Here is a 21,992-nt window from a genome sequence, read left to right as displayed (position 1 = left end):
AAATAGAAAATAAGATACAGCTTTCATTGCCAGTCTTCATGGTCATGATCTTTGAGATAATTAATATGGATCACTTAAATCAATTTGAGCACTAGGCTCATGTTTAGAGAAGAATTCCATTGCACTTAAGATACCCACATGCCAGTCTATGAAACCCTTAAGAATACATCTTTAGTAACCAGGTTGAATATCTCAGAGCCTCTTAACACCTTTCAAAGCCAACTGTTGACATAATGGTAACAACAAAGAAGAGCTTCAAGATTTATTGTCAACTGTGTGGGACAATTTTGGAAAAAGATAAATTTAAAATTCCATTCTGTTTAACAAACACCTTAGTCTGTGTTAGAGTGAAAATCCAAATAACATTCTGGATTTCCATTTTTTTTTTTTTTAATGAGAAGCAGACCAATAATTTAAATATTATCTGCTGAAGGCCTGGGCTTACTGGTTAGGAACTGACCGACACAGTGAGCATTCTAATCCAAGTGAATATATCGGTGAGGACATTTGTTTCCCATCCTGATTTTGCCTGGGCATTTAAGCTATTAAACCACACACCACAAAGAATAATCAAAGGAACCACTGGCTGTGGGTGTTTCTCATGTATATACCCGTTTCATCCTTAAGAAGTAGTTTGCCACAGTGTTGAGTGACTGGGTTCTGGATTCAGACTCCCTGTGTTTGAGTCCCAGGTCTGAACACCAACTGTACAGCCTTGGAAAATAATAACAACCCTTCTGAGCTTCAGCCTCCTGGTTATAAGCTACCTTATGAGGATGAGGTAAGATACACTTGTTAACTGCTTAACTGAGAGCTTGGCACATGGTAAATGTTTCATAAATGCGAGTAGCTTTATCATCAAATGACTCATTCAGTCAATAGCCACTGAAGCTGATATACCACACGGTGGTCAGGGAGGCCTTCATGAGAGGGATGGGATTTCAGCTGTAATTAAGGCTAACTGCACCTGGCATGAGTTCACTTCATATCTGCCTTCCAATCTTTTGCTAAGAGCCAAGAATTGCGGCAGGTAGATCATACCAGTTCTTCCCTGTCCCTCAGCACCTCCCAGTCTACTCATCTTAAAAGTATACATCTTTAACACAATAGAGGAAGTGAAAAAAGATTTTATATATATAAGATCTGTAGTTATCTAGTGAGACATAAGGCTTCTGTGAATTCTGTCACAAAATATATATGCTGAGAAATTATGTCCTCAAATCTGTCCTCAGTTGCAGACCTGACAGCAAATCTGAGACATGTTATTTCACTTGTGTGTTTATTCACCACAGTATTTAAGGCTACTTACACGAATAAAAGCTATAATCTGTATAGCAATAGATGTATATACAGTAAATATAAATGTAGATTTAAATAAAATATAACTTGTATACAGCAGTATCATTTCATAAAATAATTTCTAAAACTACACAATACAGTGTATATTGTGTTATGTTCTCCATAATATCACATCTTGTATTATATATTATTATGTATTATTTTACATTATGGCATGAAAACTATAAATAAAGAAAGTGAAGCAAAGAAAAAAACAAGAGTTGCAAACATAATATGAAGCCAGGAACCAGGTACATATATAAAAATGCATATTATTTTGTATTATAACATACATAGATACATATAATACTGAATTTTTTCTGGGCAATAGGTGTTAGATTTTAAGGGACCCCATAAAAACTCCTCCTAACGCACTGCCTAACTTCAGACCCAGTTGAGTAACAGAAATGAGACACATAGGGTTCAAAATATCTCCTTTACTACTGACAAAGGCTGGGTTGAAATATACAACTTAGGTATGAAGTGATTATGAGCATCCTAATATAAAATTCCAGAAGTAGATATGCCATCAGTCCTAGGCAACGGTGGTTAACCACAGTCTTCAGATGAGTGCCTGATCCAATAAATTTTAGTGCATGGAGGGACAAAATTATATTTCTTCACAGGGAGGAAATTCTCCCCAAAAGCGAGGGTGAACCACTCTGGCCTAGTATCTTTTCCCATTCACCAATTAGCCTAGTCATTCTTCCTCAGGAAGAGTGAGTAAAGGGACCAACAGAGGATGCATCCCCCCGCCCCAGGATGGCAGCTTTTAAGCCATTAAGCTTAACTATTACGTTCAATATAGCTCTTCCCTTCCACAGAAAATGTCCCATTTTTAGGACAATCATGCTCCCGCCTTTATGAGCTGTATCTATATGCCAACCACCACTCAGTTTCCTCTGACAGAATGTAGATTTTAATCTCAGAAGCTCTAAAATGGATCCGAGAGCATCAGTGAATTTATCTCAAAGGTCTTCCTGTACCTGAGATTGACATTTTACCCCCAGTTCTATGTTCTACCTCAAATTATATCAAGCCACATTAATAATAGAGCTTAGGAAAGACTCTGAAATGAAATTAGGCACTAAGTAAATATACTCTGAAAAAAACAACACCAGAAACATAAAGATAACACAAATATGTATATATTTGCCCTACATATATATATAAATATATAATATATATAATATATATAAATATATATAAATATATAAATAAATATATAATATATAAATATATATATAAAATCTTTTAAAAATAAAAATAAATAAATAAAACGAATGGAGCATTAAGTGCACACACAGTATTATCACAAAACTGACCCTAATTTTTTTTTAAGATTTTATTTATTTATTTGACAGAGAGAGGCACAGTGAGAGAGGGAACTCAAGCAGGGGGAGTGGGAGAGGGAGAAGCAGGCTTCCCGCTGAGCAGGGAGCCCAATGCGGGGCTCGATCCCAGGACCCTGGGACAATGACCTGAGCCGAAGGCAGACACTTAACGACTGAGCCACCCAGGCACCGGCTCTTTTCTCAGTGTAGCATTTGAGATAGTCCTATTTTCCACAATGTTTTCAAAACATATGATGGCAGCCAGCCCAGTCACCAGGTCAATCAGAAGTTTTCTCCTCAACTCAAAGCCTTTGAATGTCTATTTTCCTGCTAAACCCTGGGTTTCTGGCACCTGATGCTGCCTTGTGTATTCTCTCAGGTGACAGATGATCTTGTAAGCAAGAATTTTCAGCTGGTGGGATTTTTCAGACTGAAAGCTATGCCATGGCTTCTCCTTGGCTTCCTGCTCTGGAATCCAAGAAATCTACCTCCCAGAGAGCTTTCCCCTTTTCCCCATGTGTGGTTTTTTTGGTTTTGTTTTGTTTTGTTTCAACTGGAGCATCAACCTCAGCAGATTCTTGAACTGAAGCTGTCATGAATGTTTGTGAAGCCTCTGGCCCCTGTGAGCTTAGTGTAAAACAATCTTTCTACCACATTCTCATCAAGACTTTACTAACCTTTTAAAGTTCCAGGACTTAATTAGCATTTCTGTCTTCTACATCCTATTCAGTGGAGTACATTTCCTCCCTAGCATGGTGGTTCTCAACTTTGGCCACATATTTGAATCACTTCCAGAGTTTCTAGAAATCCTAATGTCTCTGCCACACCTCAGACTATTGAAATCAGAATCTCTCGGGATGGGCCCAGATTAGGTGTTTGACTTCCTTCAGCTCTTCTTTTAGTGTCAGTTGCTATTTTTTTTCTGAATTATTTTAATCTGCATTTAATTTGGTCACCATACCTGTAGATTTTGTCTTGTGACATCTAAAATAGGGACAGATAAAAAAAAAAAAATAGGTTCACCTGGGTAGCTCAGTTGGCTAAGTGGCTGACTCGTGATTTCGGCTCAGGTCATGATCTCGTGGGTCATGAGATCAAGCCCAAGTTGGCTCCTCCCTCAGCAGGGAGTCTGCTTGAGATTCTCCCTCTCTGTCCCTCTCCCCACTCACACTCACTCTCTCTCAGATATGTAAGTAAATCTTTTAAAAAAATTAGTAAATTAAGTGCTGCCTGGGTGGCTCAGTGTGTTAAGCATCCAACTCTTAATTTCAGCTCAGGTCATGATTTCAGGGTTCTGGGACTGAACCTCTGCACTCAGCATGGAGTCTGCTTGGGATTCTCTCTCTCCCTCTCTTTCTGCCACTCCCACTCTCTAAAATAAATAAATAAACAAAATCTTAATTTAAAAAAAAAAGATTAGTAAATTATAAATCTTCCAGAAGCAACATTGTTCAAAAAATTTTGGGAACTCTTCACATTTTCGAGTTGGGTAATCCTGTCTTGGACATGTTCTCCTAACCTAAGATTGAAATTGACCTGTTATTTTCCTGCCTAACTCTCTTTTAACATGCCTTTTACTGGATCTTCCCCAATTCCACAAATTCATCATTTTAATACTCCTAGGACAAGTTCTGGTTAACCTTGTCTTGAGTCTGCCAGGAATAAACAGACTTGCCTTGTGTTTGTTAACATCCACACCCACGGGCATGGAAATAGTGCAAGGATTATTGCTTGGTAATGTTGTCACCCAACAGGTTGTACAATCACTGGCTTTGGATGTCAATGTGGCCAATATAAGATACAGATAGAGGAGCTCTAAAGGATAATCACAGTGACATCATGCCAGACTCTGCTCACATTCAATGCGGGCTTTAAAGTAGAGGGCATGGTTGCCAATACGTATTATAACTTGATTTCTTAACATATATGAGAAGAAGAACAAAGAAAAAATATATAAAAGATACTGAGGCTGGATCAAATTTTCTCAGAAGTGTGTTCTCTTTGGAGTTCTGATATCAAAACTTTGATTAAATATGATAAATATGATAAATATGAAAGAAATCAAATTTAGGACATGTAAGATAAAAATCCTTCCACTAAAACTATATTGAATCTATAACATATATAAAGACATAAAAGAAGTTGAAGGGAATTGGTACATTTTGGTACTGAGAGAATAAAGGAAGATCATAAAATCAAGTATTTTCAAGGCCAATTAACTACTATTCAGCAGCCTTCTCCTATTAGCAGGGTGATTCAATTTTAGTAATAATAGCAAAAACTTATGGTTGTCAACAAATTTAAAGATTCTGATCCCTTGAAAAACAGCTCTTGCTTTGCCTCAGCTATTAAAGAGCTGACTTACCTAGAGTCCTTTGTTCTGGTTCTATGCTTATCAACAATCTTTTGATCATAACTAGCTTCCCAAGTGATACTGCAGAGGCTACAGATAATATATTGGTGGCAGTAGGAGAATTCAGGTTAGCTTTCTGGTTTAGTACAGTTTTTGTATTTCTTTAAAGTAATTCTGCCCCTAAAAGATAAAGGTTTCTAAATTTGTAAAATTTGTAAGGCTTTACCATTGAAATTGGACAGTAGAAACAAATTAACATACTAATTATCTCTTTCAAAGGCAATTGGCTATTAGCTGGTCCTCCCTGGGACAGCCTCTATAAATGCACATGTTTTCCTATTCAAAATGTCTATATTTACCCTCTGATAATATATACATCATCATCATCATCACCATAAGTGAATAGCAATTTTATGCAGAGAAGTTCTACATATTAAAAGGCATGGCTTATTATGCTTTGTGAATTAATAAAGTCTGTATTAGAAGGAACAATTTGCTTTGTGTTAGGATAGGAAAGATTTCAACTTTTTAAGTTTCAACTTAAAAAAAATACTAAATTACTCGATAAAAAAAACAAGTTCATAAGGTTCCAAATCTCTTGATTTTCAGTCCAACTTCTTGTTTTCAATTATTGTGATTGACTCTCCCCCAGCCCTATCCTCATGAGATTACTGATTTCGGCCTTCAATAAATTGTCTTTCTGGTATCCTTACTTGGAAAGCAAGGGCAGTAAGGGGAAAGGGAATGTGAACTGGCTTTGTTATTAGATAATGTTTCTAAAGCCTTTGCCAAAGTTCTCTACCAATATTATTTGGAGACATTCAATTAGAACTAGATGATACATTTTGTGAGAACTAAGATATTGAAAATCTATTAAGTTTCTGGAGCCTAACAGAATGATGGTGAATGGAGACCTCAATAAACTGGGATAAAACTGAAGTAGAATTTTTTTCTGGTAACTAAAAGTGGGATATTGCCACTTTCTGACAAAAAGGAAAGGAAATGAGAAAATAAACATGTGAACCACAAAATACTGTGGTCCCAGAAGAGACACAGACTTAAACATTACGTTAAATACAAAGAAGCATTACCATTTAGAGTTAGGAATTTATGATGAATCACCATCTATTAGGATAGATTTTTAAAAACATGAAAGAATTCACATGTTTTCATAAATACATCCTAGCAAGTCAATATCAAATATTATGATTTTATGACTTTGGAAGTAAATAGAAAGCCATTAACTAATTTTGATATTGGACTTACAGACATTTACTCATTATATAGATTTATTAACTCTGATTTATATAAATTTGTTAACTCTGATTTAATGCAGTTAATAAAATACTCAGCTTTAAAAATAAATAAATTGAAATAATGGTGAATTCACTCAAATGTGAATTATTTCAGTAAGTAGTCCACCAAATAAGCAAGACCAAAGAACAGTTGTTTGTAAAAAAGAAATCAGAGAGGATAGAGTGACAAAAAAACAGGCATTTATTATTTTTGTTCTAATGTGAGTGATACGTGCTAAGTAAATCAACCCATAAAAGCATTAAAAATTGTTCCCTCAGTATGAATAAGAAATGGATTTAAAAAAACCAAAAATTAAAAAGATGTATATTAGGGCAAGTTACATTAGCAGCTGTAACAAACAATTACAAAATCCCAATGGCTTTGCACAATAAAAATTTATATCTTGCTGACGTGACTGTCCGTGCAGGTCAAAGGTTTACAGTCCTTCAAGTAGTTATTCAGGGATTCAAACTTCTTTCATGCTAGACCTTCACCATCTTCACCTTCAAGGTCACACTGGTATCTTCTGTTGACAGATTGAGAAAGTATCCTTGCTCCTCACTAATTTGGACCAGATGTGCTGCATTACTTCCTTTCCCATTCAATTGGCTAAAACTAGCCACATGACCTAAGTCAGAGCCAAAGAAAGTGGAAAATGTACCGGAGCTGAATGCCCAGGAGGAAAATGAAACTGTGGTGAATACATGGAATTGTCTTGGCCATCATGTTTAACCAGACGAAAGTTTCATTCTGACATAATACTTACTTCTCAAGAAAGTGAGAATTATAATAAATGCTACTTGAATTTTACAATCCATCTACATCAATGTTATGTGATATTTTTCAGACTTGTCAATATCAGGGGAAGACTGAAAGACTGTCAAGTGCTCCCACAGGGCAACATGGCTTTGGTATGGTCTTCAGCCTTCAGGATCAGCAACTGACTACCATAATCAGTGATGATCAAATCAGATTGTAGGTTGATGAAGGATGCCAAGCAAAAGTTATATGAGGCTTGGGCACCTGGGTGGCTCAGTCGTTAAGCATCTGCCTTCAGCTCAGGTCATGATCCCAGAGTCCTGGGATCAAGTCCCACATCAGGCTTCCTCCTCAGCGGGAAGCCTGCTTCTCCCTCTCCCACTCCTGCTGCTTGTGTTCCTGCTCTCGCTGTCTCTGTCTCTGTCTCTCTCAAATAAATAAATAAAATCTTTAAAAAAATTATATGAGTCTTAAAATTTGTACAAGAAAGTCCATTTATCGATTTATAATGTGAAGGCATTTCCCCGTGATGATGAGGCTCACTTCCATGAACCAGAACCCCTCTTTCTCAGAATGCAGTACCTAAGAAGCTAGATTATTCAGCAGAAACTTATTTGGCTGAGTACAGAATAAAAATTAGGTAAATTAAGCAGTCTTGTGGCAGCACTAATTAGATTCAAATCCTGGCCTTACTACTTAGAAATTATGTAACCTCTGACAATTTATTTGATCCTCCTCTCCCGGGTCTCAGTTTACAAATCTATTAAATGTGCACGATTACTGCACCTTCAAATCAGAATAACAGTTATTCTGATAATAACATGTGAATCAATGGAAAGAACATAGCAGTTTCTCACATAGTGAATATTCAATTCATGCTAGTTATTTTCATCTAGTCCCTGATGAGATCCAATAAAACTTCTTTTGATACCAGAGGTGATCTCTTTAGTGACTTTTATGTATATTCAACAAATTTAATATTTCTCTCCTTCAAACAATGCTGGCCACAATAATAAACCATTCTTTCCTGAACATGATTTTTTTAGGCTGCCACCCTCTTCATTTTATTTTTTTCTTTCTTTAGCTGGACTATTATCACTAGTAAGTCAAGAGTCAGGAAACTGTTCCCAAACACTTGGGAGGAATGGTTTCTTTCCTGTGCATTTTTAAGGTCAGTTTTATATCATGAGAACAATCTAAAGTCACTTCAATTTCTTGGGATAGAGGCCTCACTGTGACTCTATCCCAGACCCTATTAATATATACACTAAAATCTGCATTATTTTTTGTATGCTAATAGGAACAATTATATCCTCATCTTTAAGTGAGTATCAATGAGTCAACAAGAATCTCAGTGTATACATGCTTTTACTTTCTTTTTCTTCATGGATTTACTGTATTGTCAATAAAGCTGTTAAAAAATTAAAAAAAATAAGATTGGGGGAAAAAAGATGAGGAATGGAGGGAATTCCAAGCAGAACAACTCGTACATGCAAATGTCTCATAGAACAAGGAGCATAAGAAATTAAAGATGGCCAGTGCAGCAGAAGAGCCCATTGATATGAAATGGAGGAAGGAGACACTAGAAAGGCCAAGCCACGCAGGACCTTGTAAGTCAAAGTGTTTTGGATTTATTTTAATAATGATAGCAAACATGAAATAAAAATAGCAAAAATATAAATAGCAAATAATAATAGTAAATTTCCATGGCACTTACTATGTTTTAACATTTTCATCCTAACACAGCTGTACTATCTACTAGATATACCAGGATTTTACAGATCGAGAAACTGAGGCTCAGGAGATAAAGTAACTCACCCAAGGTCTCAGATGTAGGCTAGAGTCAAGCTCACCTCCTCAGAATCCTTCCTCTTAGCTACTATGTTTCTGTGTTTCTGCAAGGACAATGTTCTTGTGGCTATTAAGAATAAAAATCCAGAGGTGCTTCGGTGGCTCAGTCGGTTAAGCATTTGCCTTCAGCTCAGGTCATGATCCCAGGGTACTGGGATCGAACCCCGCATCAGGTTCCCTATTCTTTTTTTTTTTTTTTTAAAGATTTTATTTATTTATTCATGAAAGACAGAGAGAGAGAGAGAGAGAGAGAGGCAGAGGGAGAAGCAGGCTCCCAAGGAGCAGGGAGCCCGACGCGGGACTCGATCCCAGGACTCTGGGATCATGACCTGAGCCGAAGGCAGACGCTTAACCATCTGAGCCACCCAGGCGCCCCGGGCTCCCTATTCTGTGGGGGGCCAGCTTCTCCTCTCCCTCTGCCGCTCCCCCTGCTTGTGCTTGCGTGCCCTCTCTCTCTGTCAAATAAATAACTGAACTAAAATATTAAAAAAAAAAAGAATAAAAATCCATTTAAGGGTTTTAAGCAGAGGTTGACATGATTAGCTTTGCCTTTTTAAGAGCTTATTCTCATTACAGAATGAATATATAATGGAGGAGGTGCCAACTTCCTATAAGTAAACTATTGTTGTATTCCCAGCAAGACAAGGTAGGACTTAGATTATGGTGATGGTGGTGGACACAGGAAAAAAAAAAAAATGTATTGATAGATGTTTGAAAATAATACTGACAAGTAAAGTGGACATAATGATCATAATTTAAGTGTGAGGCTTGGCACATTCATTCTGGCTGATTAGATAATTATAAAGACGGGCAAACCTTCCATCATTTACAATTTCACTCTTTCATTCAATGATCTTTGCATTCATTCATGAAGGTAGGTATCAAATCTGAGTATCCTGAACTCTTTCATAGCTTTCTTTCTGTTATTGCATACGTGACATTTTTGTTAAGTTCCTTATTGGAAATTTAGCTGCAGATTAAGTGCTGAGATCAAAAGATATCAAGATATTTGAAAAAAACACACATTATGTTTTATTTGTCAAAACACATGCTTAGGAGCCGAAAATGCCTTGTGACCATCCTGAACAGGTATAAGGAGCATGTTCAAGAAGAAGTCAGTACTGACAGGGTTCCCTGGCAAAGGGAAGCAGTCAAGAAGTATGACCATTGCTTCCAAATGCACTATTTTTTCATATTTTACTCTGAAATTGAGACAAACATATTAAGTAGATCCAATGGTAGCAATATGGCCCTACGGGTCATTTAGATGTGTTTTTTGCTAAAAGACAAATGGATTTGATTAAAATAATTTATAACCAAATGTTACCACTTAAAATGGTGCTGCGTACTTTTATAGGAAGACTTTTCTGTGGATAACTCTTCTGATTATTAGAGAATGGAAGTCTCAAATATTTTGCATTATTCTTAAATGATAAAAATATTGCTGGTGAAAGTCTCAGTCACATCATCTGGTGCAAGAAAGGTAACTGAATCATTTTCTACTGAGTGTCCTGATGTCTCCAGGGAGCAAAGACTTTATCTAAGACACCTGAGGGTCATGTCAACCCCTTTTTCCCTGAGATTGTACTGAGGTGCTAGGTTACTTACAAAGACTCAAGGCTGTGTGGGGTGCAGAGGCTGAGGCAGGCCTGATGACTCTTCTTGGCACTATTATCGCTCCAACCTGACATCTGCTGACACTTCCCTCTACCCAGGTCACTGTCTTTGGGCTATGCATTTGTCATCTTTGGTGCAGACATATTCTTTCATGGGCATGGAATGTACTCCTAAATACAGTCCACCATGACATAAACTATCTATAGCTCTAAAGCCCGGTAGGAAGGAGATAGAAATTGACAACTTACTACAAGGCAGGCAACTCAGAGATGTGCCCTGCTGGTCCCATGTCGAGAAGATATGCAAGCACAGAGATGGGTAAGTCCAAGGCCATGGGCAGGAGTGATCCTTTGTATTTACTGTTTGCAAAACTCAGGTAAATATAATAAAGTGGTTTAAACATTTTAGTAGGGAACAGAGTAAAACAAGGAGGTAAAAGGAAAAATAATGGAGGAAAATTCAGGAAGAATGAATATTTATATCAGAGCCTTGGTTATATTTGCATTTGAGGGTTGCCAGTTGTAGCTTGAGAAAAAGGGGCAGGGATGTTTTCTGGCCATTTGTGTTTATCCCCAAATTTAGGTTTCTGTAGCGTAAGCATAAAAGTCAGCCACATGGAGAGCCAGGTGCTCATGCTTCCCTGGCTTCCTCTCTTTGCATGCATTGCCTCACAACTTCATATCGTAGTATGGAAATTGTTAAAAGAAGAAGAAAAAGAAAAGACAGAAGCCTAAACCATTTCTATTCAATAGTGAGAATAAATGCGTCTGCAACGTAAACAGCTTACCAGGAACAGCACTTTGAGTTTATAGTTCTGGGATTTTGCTGAGCTGAAAAAGCATTCCTTTCACTTGGTCTTCAAAACTGTTCAACATTCACATTTTATTAGCAAGTAAGCATGAACAAAACAGGTTCTGATAAACACAAAAGCTGTTTCTGTCTCATTATATTGGATGACAAGTGAGATCTTACAGCTTCACGTCAGATCAGTGGAAAAACAATTATCTGTAGAAAGTATGTGCAAACATTTTTCCTGCAAAGCTAAAGATTCAAGGCGACGTGTCTGGAATGTGTTTCTCCCTTTAGGCTGCCTCCATTCCATGAAACATCTGTCTCAATTTCCGCTCTTCCTGGAGCCTCCTTTTGGTCTCTGCAGGTCTATTCCTTCTAAATCTGCTTCATTCTGATCCTGCAGATGGAAACCGTATGTCTCCCTGTTTAAGGAAGTGTGCCCAATCTTTTCAAGTGGAGATTTTTGACCAAGTTTTACAAAATCTTCATGTATGGCTTTCTAATTCACCAAATACAGTATGAGTTGCTTTTGGTTTGATTTCATGCTTTAAGTGATTCTTATGAGTAATTCTTATTAAATCTCTAAAATTAAATATAAAGCTGTGAATTAGATATATTTTGGACAAGCAGTTTTAAAATTGATTTAATAAGTACTTGTTGATCACCTATTATGCTATAACCTTGAAGTACAAAGATAAAACATGTAACATAGAGTGGACCATCTAGTGGGCAGAAAACTGATGGAGTCATTAAAATACAGTGTAGGAAGGGTGAAAATGGGGAGACTCTACAGAAACATAGAGACACAATTCAAAAGTGTGAACTGACAAAAGAGTTTATCTTTTAAAAGGATAATTTTCATTTGTCAAGCAATGTATTCAAATTTACTTGAAAATGATATTAAATAATAAATGCATCTTAAAATATTGTGATCATCTAAAACATCTCTCTAAAATACTCAGAAAATGTCTGGCCTAGTTATGTACTTATTTTACACATAAAATTAATACTGTGCATGTCATTTTGACATTAAATAAATTAGAAGGTAATTTGTGTGGGGTTTTTTGCCTTTTTAATAAATGCAAATGAAGTGTGGGAAGGATCAAGCAGCCCTATCAGGGTGGTAAAAGGAGAAACTGGGATTTCTGGGGATGTCATGAAGAAAGTATGCCCCCAAAAGTTGGTGCTGCATGTTGCCAACAAACGGTCTTGAGCAGATTTCCTGCCTGAGGTGACAAGGTTGTCAGGGAGGTAGACATTTATTAAATAATACAGAGGAATAGACATTGAGGCATGGGAAGGGATTTGAGAGTAAGGAGTTATTCTAAATGCAAACAGTGTTCTTAAGAGCAGTTACTCATTACCTAAAATATGCAAGAAGAGAAAACCAAATATAATCTAAGATACAATCCCTGAAAAAATATTTGAGCATTTTTTTCAATTTTAATAAGTTCCCTCTATTGTCAAAGCTCTCAAAAAGGTCAATTTAACAAGCCCAAATATTGTTGGTAATACTTGTTGCTCAAAATAATATTGAAAGTATATGAGAAATGGCACATCATAATCAAATCATATAGTTTTCGTATCTCCATGTATATTTTTCTTTTGGTAGAAAGGATGCTTTACAGTAAAACAATTGGAAGAAGTGTAAATTGTAAAAAACAAAAACAAAAACAAAACCCACAAAACAAAAAACACACACAAACAAACAAACCCAGAATATTTGAGTCTAGGAAACGAAGGATTAAAAGGGCACCTGGGTGGCTCAGTCGGTTAAGCCACTGCCTTCAGCTCAGGTCATGATCCTGGAGTCCCGGGATTGAGTCCCGCATTGGGCTCCCTGCTCAGCAGAGAGTCTGCTTCTCCCTCTGACCCTCCCCTCTCTCGTGTTCTCTCTCTCTATCTCATTCTCTCTCTCAAATAAATAAATAAATCTTTTAAAAAAATAAAATAAAAGGACTCAAAGGAACATTAACCTTAATTTCTTAATGGTTGTTATCTTCAAAGGGAATTGTATCAGAGCTTCAAAGTAAAGGGACTTTGGGATTTTATTCTGCACACTGCTGGGTTAATTTGAATCTTCCACAACAATAATGCATTCTTGCAAAGCTATGTATTTAGAAAACAATAAATGAGGTTTTTTGAAAAATGAATAAACATGTAAGAATGTTTGAAAAAGCAAGATGACCAAAAAAAAAAAAAAAAAAAAACATGGGCATTGGAAATTATTACTAAGATTTGAGAAGCAAAATGAATTACAACCAGCAATAACAGTAACGAACCACATGTGCTCAGCCAGGCAGGCGGGCCCTGCAGTGTTGCACTTCAGAACACCAGCGACCTCTTGTGACAAAAATTGATATTTTTAAAATTTGTGTCCCTGTCTCATAGGATGGGTGATTAAGAAGGTTGCCTGATGAATTTGTTTCTTTTTCAGATTGAAATAGCCACAGTGATGCCTTCTGGGAACAGAGAGCTCCTTACCCCACCCCCACCGCCAGAGGAAGCTGAAGAAGAGGAGGAGGAGGAGTCCACCCCCAGACTGATCGATGGCTCTTCTCCACAGGAGCCTGAATTCACCGGGGTTCTGGGCCCACACACCAACGAAGGTCAGGTCCATCAAGGCTGATTTGGATTAAGTCCACTTGGTCCTACCTCAATGCCACAGGCAACCCGCATGACCCACAGAGAGAGTTTTGTCATAGGATCTTTGAAGCAGAAGATATACATGTATATTGTCTTCAAATATAAAGCAGTTTTAATAATTCAGCTTTGGCGTGATGGAAATTATCAAATAACCAAAGATTTGGGACAAAAATATTTATCTAGCATCATTACTCCAAACCTTTGTGGTGGAATGCATTTCTAGAACAAAGAATCCACTACGCTGTTAGGAAGATGAGAATCTATGTCTCACAGAGCTGGCCACAGCAGTTCAGGGTGGTAAGAAAATGATGGCTGATTTTGATGACGGCAAGAGTAGTAATATTTTACACTGACTGGGCACAGACTATCTGTGGGTCACAACGCCCACCTCACATTCTCTCATTTGACTACAACAACCTCCCTGTAAAGGTCTTAGGTTTTTCTTACTGAGGAAACCAGCTCAAAAATGGTAAGAACTTGTCAGAGATCACATAGCTGTTAGTTTTTCACACGGGGTTTAAAGCGAGCCTGTTCTGATTCTTGTCTGTGTATTTATTGGAACATAGGCTTCTTCTCATTCAGTCCTCAGGAGCAGCCGAGTGGAAGGCATTCCATAACACTGGACTCCATCTTGTACAGCCTGATGGTGATCTAAACCAGACCCTTTTAGTTAATGAGAAAGAGTTCCTGATGCTAAATATGATTCTATGATCTGTCTATAGTTCTTTCTAAAATTTGTCAGTGTCATCCTTGAGGGTACTCAGATGGACTCACACCAGAAGGCTTTCCCACACAGAGAATGGCATAACAAGGGGGTGTAGAAAAATGAGTAGAATTCCTATTGCAAAGGTTTGTGAGTACAGAGTTGAAGTGTGTTTGTACTCTAAGCTCTGGAGATAAAAACTTATCTTAAAATGATTACTGTTCTCATGGACTTTTTTATCTAGTACAGGGAAACAGACATGCAAACAAATGTAGAGGAACAATAATATGTTCCAGATAATATGACAAAACTCTGTACAGAACATACTGAGAGGACAAAAGGGAGGGCATTCAAACGCCAGCTTTGGGACTTGCTGGATACACAATATGGAGCAAGGCATTCGGTATTTTTTGCCTTAGTTTCCTCGTCTAAAATATGGGATAATAAATAATAGATCTTACTTCACAGAATTGTTGTAAGGATTAAATGAATGAATTTAGTGCCTGACCCATAGTAAACATAATAAATGTTAGTTATTCTCATGAATCTATTATTGATAAAAGAGTTTATTTTTTTACTCTCAACAAATGTTTCAGTGTACACTACAGTTTTGTTAACTCTCAGCATTATGTTGTACAGCAGACCTCCAGAACTTAATCGTTTTGCATAACTGAAACTTTACAGCTGTTGACCAGCCACTCCCCATCACTCCCCACCCAGCCCCTGGTAACCATCAATCTACTCTCTGCATCTACCAGTTTTTAACTGTACCAGTAAGTTATGTAAAGAGTTGTCTTTTGTAAAACGCTGTGTATATGCCAACCACTAAAGTGTTTTATGTATATGAACTCTTTGAAGAGTCAGAATGATACTATGTACTAGGTATTGTTATTTCCACTTTACAAAAAGGAAAACTAAAGCCCCAACATAGTGTAAAAGTTGTCCAAGATCATGGAGGTGGTACATAGCAGTGCTGAAATGCGAATAGAGACCACTAAACCCTAAGCCAGTATCTCTAATGGATACATTATATTCTTTCCACATAGTTAACATTCTATGGAGTAGAACACTCTCCAGATAAAACCAAGGAGATGCACATACAATAGAAGCAAACGTAAGTGCCCAGAAGAAAGTTTCCAGTAGGGAAAGAAAATATATCTAGAACATGATTAACTTTTAAATAATTTCAGATCCGTCAAAATTTGACTAATCTGGCATCATTACCTATACTCAGGTCTATTAGCCAAGCCAAGGCACAACAGAAAAACATAATGCCCAGTCTTTTCAAAAGCTTTAGTCAAAATTATAGCTCAAGAATGTCAGCTTTGAAACCATATAAAAAATCTACGACTTTAGGAAAAAAAAGTTATCTCCAAAGTAGTCTGAGGGTGAGTAATGAAGTTAAAACTTTAATTAACATTTTCATTTCCACAGATGAAGCATTGCCAGAAATTCTAAACTTTTAAATTAAATTTAAATCGGTTTTTTTTTAAAGATTTTCTTTATTCCCTTGAGAGAGAGAGTGAGCAAGCAAGAGAGAGAGAGCATGAGCAGGAGGAGAGGGAGAAGCAGACTCCCCACTGAGCAGGGAGCCAGATGTGGGGCTCAATCCCAGGAACCTGAGCCGAAGGCAGATGCTTAACTGACTGAGCCACCCAGACACCCCCAAATTTAAATCTTATATATTCATCAAAGTTAAATAGCTTGGAAAGAAATATTTAGAGCATTAGTAATAAAAATATATATTTTTTACTATTAATACAAATTTCTAAAAACAACATTTTGAAGCCATATAAAGTAGACTTGGGTTATGAGTGGAAAAAAGAGAATTAAATTATAACTCTTGTGAATATATATATATATATAAATTACCCTAAGTATTATTGCTAAATTAGCAAAGCCATGAATATATAGAAGACTCAAATGCCTTACTTTTTAAAAATTTTATAAGTGGCAAATATTAATTTATAATGATTTGAAAAATTGGCAAGTGTTAAATATTTTATAGCTTCCCCTTAAATTGTCTTTCCTAGATTTCCAGTCATAATATAGTTTTCATTTCTGAAGCTATTATTGTAAATAACTTTCCTACTTAATGATAGCAAGAAGACCTTAGTAGGTGCATTACTAGCTCTTGATCACAGACTACAAATGGATCCTTCAACTCAGGCAACCAAGTGTCCTGGTTTGCCTGGGAGTGAGGGGTCCCACCGTGGGGGATTTTCAAGGCTAAACCCAGGAAAGTCCCAGCGAAACTGGGATGAACTGAACACTGAGCAATCGCAAGCAAGTCCTCCCATGACTTCCATCTAGTTTCCTTCATGGCTCTTCCGCATCCTCTGTTCACCTCACACCTTACCAACCTTCTCCTCCTCCCTTGACTCCTCAAGCTCATCAGAGAGCTGAGCCCCCTGCTCCACAGAGAAATCTTCTGGTCAGCAGCTTTTCAGTCTTTCTGTTTTCAGATGTAATTTTTACCTACATTGACATGCATGTGCCTCATCCCCCTCCCCCCCATTACAACAAACTGTCCTCTCACGTGGAGGATGTGATCCTTTCCGCTATGCTTCTGGTCCCATTTCCTACTGCCTTCTCAGGATCCTTTTGATATTCAACTTCTCCTACTTTGGATCTTTTTCTTCAAATTTTTCCTGCTTCAGTCCATTTACACACCACAAATGTAACTGCTTATACCTATCACCATTTCTCTCTCCTCCTTCACAAACATCTCAATAGCATTGTCTGTATTTGCTGTAACTATCTCTGCACCCCAATTCCCTCCTCATTTGGCTGTTAATCTGGCTTCCAGCCCCATCACTCCACAGCTCTTACTGAAGTAGCCTATAACCACCACAAGGAGTAATCCAAGAGATATTTTCAGTTCTTAACTTACCTGACATCTCAGCAGCCTTAGAATGTTTTCTATTCCCTTTTCCGTCAAACTCTCTCTCTCTCCATCTGGCCTCCATAACATCTCCCCATTCTCTTTTCTTCCTTTCCTTCTGGTCATTGCTTTTCTATCTTCCTTAGAAGCTTACTGTCCTCTACAGGACCACTAAACAGAGCGTGAAGGAGGTGTATATATATGTGCGCGTGCATGCGATAGAGACAGACCAATATGTTGAGATATAATCCAGCCTCGCAAATACCTTTTGGATCTGTTGCCTTTTATTCGACATGTCACCATGACCCCAGCCAAGCAACCATCATCTTTTATCTAGATAACAACTCATTCTCCACTCTGTCCACTTGCCCTCCCTCAGTCTTCTACCACACCTTCAAGCAGAATGATTTCTTAATATGCAAATCTCATCATGCAATACCCTGCCCATCCTTAGGATAAGGAACAAAACCTGCAATAACACAGCCGATAGGGCCTCTGTATGGTATGTCCCATACATTTCAGTGCTCTCTGTGCTACAGCCGCATGGACCATCTTTCAGTCCCTCCAAAGTGAAGGGCCTTGGCACATGCCGCTTCCTCTGCCCATGTACTCCTCACTCCCCCCTGCATGGTCAACTCCTTCTGTTCTTGCAGATCTCAACTGAGTTATCACCCTCTCAGAGAACCATGACTGTCAGACTGAGTCAAATTCCCCTATTTTGTGCTCATATATATCATGACATTTTGCACAGTCATCATTTTATTTGTGCAAGTCACATTTATCTTACATAGAAGATCATAAAATAGAATTGTGTCTCTTTGTGCTCCTCACTGTTTCACCAGCTAGCACAGTGTCATTTACCTAGAAAGGATTCAGTAATTACATACTGAGTGAATTCATATTAATGATTATTACCCTATCTTTTTCTTGAAGCAGATTGTTTTGGTGGGGTGTTTAAATATTGAACCAAAGACCTAATAAAAATATTATGTGTGATGCGATTTATAAAACCACAGTCTTAATATTTACATTTGAAAAGAATTTCTAATAAGTATAAAAGCAACAACCACACTGTATCCACTCGGTAATTTAAAATAAAATTTAAAACAGTACAAAGAATGTACTAATTATTGTGGCTGCTTTAATTGGTACATTTGACTTTAATTTCGATTTACAGAAAACTATATGAGAAAATATGAAATATGCCAGGAAGGCCTGTATGAGACTGTAAACTTATTTAACAAATATCTAATCACATTATTTCTTAGAAATTGCTTTTGTTACTTACATATAATTATTTGCCTCTACCTTTTAGACTTTCCAACCTGCCTTCTGTGTACGTGTATAAGTACCACTGTATACTGTGATGACCATGAACTTGATGCTATTCCTGCGCTACCCAAGAACACTGCTTATTTCTATTCCCGCTTCAACAGAATTAAAAAGATCCACAAAAATGATTTTGCAAGCCTAAGTATGGATGACAGCACTAATATCTTTGTCTTCTTTACAGACTTTCCTAAAATTGTTGTACTATAAAATGAAACTTGAATATGAAAATATGGCTCATAAATCAACTATTCTTTCTTATTGAAATATTTGAAGGTTTACTTTAATTATGTGAAAAAATGATTTAGTGTTAAAGGTCATTATGAAACTATATAGTTGATATTTTCACATACTATATTTTCAAGAAATAGAATCATAAATATGTATATTTTATAGACTAGAACTCATTATCATGTCATGACATTGAGTAAAAGTCATGGTCCTATATTTACGAGGATTTGAGCTGTTTGAATAGGCTTCCATTAAAGCGCAATTGCTTTATGATTGATGCATACAAGCCTATATTTTGACTTTATAATGGTTGCCAAGTTAGAAGAATTTTGGTACTTGTCTTTATAAAGTGTTTTAATCATTTGAAGATTTCTTTTTAATGTCTTTGTGTTTTAATGCTAATGTATCTGTAACTATTAGAAAATATAGCAACCTGTCATCACTGAGGAAAACCTTTTAAATAGTAAAATCTAGACAAAGTTTATGAAGAATGTAGGGAAAAGACCAGTTATTTTAAATATAATGTGTCAATACCTTTGTTAAAGTTATGCTTTCTTACAAGTACATAAATATGTATAGTATTAGGTGGAAACAATTAAATTTTTATATAGAGTAGTTAGAAATAATTATTTCATTAATTGCCTATTGCTAATTCACTTCATATTTATATTTACTTTTACGTGGGAAAATTTATCTTCATATTTTTATGTGAGCAAAACATATTCAAGAGTATTTAACTATTTCCTTCATTTTTCCTTCTAGATGATTTAAGAAGGATCGATCTGACATCAAATCTAATATCTGAGATTCATGAGGATGCATTCAGAAAGCTGCCTCACCTCCGGGAGCTTGTCCTGCGTGACAATAAAATAAGGCAGCTTCCCGAACTGCCAAATACTTTGACATTTATCGATATCAGCAACAATAGGCTGGGAAAGAAAGGAATAAAGCAAGAAGCATTTAAAGTGAGTTTTAAGTTTGGATATGGAAGACTCTCATCCTTCTGCCCCATTTACCGTCAATGACGAGCATTTTTATTTCCATAAGGAGATTCAATTTGATGAGATTTTTACCTCCTAAAGTAAACTATACAATACTAATGTATCAAGCTTTTGGGAAATATTGCATTTTGGTAAGTTCTGAGGCTGGTCGAACAACAAGAACAGAGTGCAGAGCTTGCGTAAGGAGTGAGGGGCTCCCTGGAGTGCAAGTCTCTAAGGAGCACCTGGAAATGGTGTCAGCCAGACAACCTGCATTTTCCAAGAACTCCACTCAAGGCGAATATTCTATGCGGCTTAAAGGATGACAACTTGGGCAGGGTGTGGGTGGTGCCTTGAGGTAGAAGTCTTTTAAATTACCTTGTAAAAAGAATGGATTTGATTAATCTTAGAAATTTTGTTTTCTAAGTGAAGAAAGCAAGTTTGGGGCTAGACGGTCTTGCTTAGAGTAACAGCATAGAGTATGAGAACACTCACCAACCAGCTTTCTTACCCACTCTTAACTGTATTCAAGCTGCTTTTCTAAATGTCTGTTAAACAAACACATTTAAAATCCTGTTTGAAGGGACACAGGGAAAGTGCAGGGGGCTGTGTGGACCAATCAGCACTGAGCAATGGCAGAAGGCCTATTTCTCCACCAGCTCTCCTGTAACCCTGGTAGGCGAGGGAGCTAGGACACCTCATTGTAGCCTGCCAAGGGTCAAAGTTCAGTCTCCCCATTCAGCTTTTGTTGGCATGGGTGGTGATGAGTCACGGTTTGTTCTGTGGTGGTTGGCTAGAGTAGACCTGTTATTGTCTAAATGTTTTTTTTTTTTTTGGTCTTGCTAGGCTGCCCTTTTCCTGGTACTTGTACTAGAGAGAACAGGATTTTGTTGGAGAGAAATTCTTTTTTCTCCATCCCTGTAACACGAAGGCCATTCTTCCTCTGCCTTACCCAAATCCTCCAAATCCTATGCAGAATGTCTTCTATGTGAAGACACTGCCTTGCTTAAACAGAAAAAGTTAAGAGTGGGCAAAGCAAGGTTCTTTGTAGAGATTGAGAAGCACTTTACATTTTCATCAAGAAATATTCACTTACAGTTAATTTTTCTAAAACTCATTTGAATTGTCTAGTGACCTGGAGAACCAATCTCCTTCATCTTTGCAAAACGAGACCTTGACAGGCATGTGTCATTTTACAAATAGTTGCATGAACAGGGAATGGAAAATACAATTGTGGTGCCGCTAATTTCCACTAAGTCTCTACATTTGGAATGTTTACAGGATATGTATGATCTCCATCACCTCTACCTCACGGATAACAATTTGGACCACATCCCTCTGCCACTCCCAGAAAATCTACGGGCCCTTCACCTTCAGGTAGGCTTCCACCAGTAAGGTATGCCCAACAGCTCCATGGAAAACAAAAGCAAAGAGGAGGAAGTCAGGACACTAAAACTGTTTATAAATGATTTGTTGACATACTGTCACCATTTTTCTTCTTTTTCTCCTCTCATTCACTCTCTCGATCAGAGCGCAAGGTTTTTGTATATTCATGCCTGCCTATACTGATTTATTGATGATGACCTTAGTCTTTAAAGATTTTCAGTCTTTGTCAAATCATAATGCATCTTTCTGGCACCCAAAATTACTTTTGGAAAAAAAAACTGAAAACTTTATCTGCTGAAGAAACGTGTAAGACTTAGAAATGGAAAAGAAAAATGGGAGAAAGAAAAATCTAAATTAATTTCTAGCTTTCAAGAGAGGAAAAAAAATGTCAATTTTAGCTTTTAATTTTAGGTTTTATGTATTGAATTAAATTCAATCCTAGGGCATTCCTATCTGCTGAGAGATGACAGACTTCCATCACTCTGGATTAAGA

At 37.1% G+C, this 21,992-nt stretch overlaps 1 protein-coding gene across 1 annotated transcript in view; it reads left to right on the top strand.

Moving 5' to 3' along the window:
* Positions 1-21,992, top strand: part of EPYC (epiphycan) — a 33,714-nt gene that overhangs the window by 7,309 nt on the left and 4,413 nt on the right. The window contains exons 2-5 of the mRNA XM_028105416.2: positions 13,778-13,949; positions 18,889-19,047; positions 19,896-20,098; positions 21,395-21,490. Coding sequence (XP_027961217.2) covers positions 13,778-13,949; positions 18,889-19,047; positions 19,896-20,098; positions 21,395-21,490 — 630 coding nt within the window. The remainder of the gene's footprint in view (positions 1-13,777; positions 13,950-18,888; positions 19,048-19,895; positions 20,099-21,394; positions 21,491-21,992) is intronic.

Source organism: Eumetopias jubatus, unplaced genomic scaffold (assembly GCF_037043125.1).
Source record: "Eumetopias jubatus isolate StellerSeaLion01/CBP00866 unplaced genomic scaffold, mEumJub1_p1.0 scaffold_8, whole genome shotgun sequence".
Lineage (NCBI taxonomy): Eukaryota > Metazoa > Chordata > Mammalia > Carnivora > Otariidae > Eumetopias > Eumetopias jubatus.
This window is presented reverse-complemented; position numbering and strand designations above follow the sequence as displayed.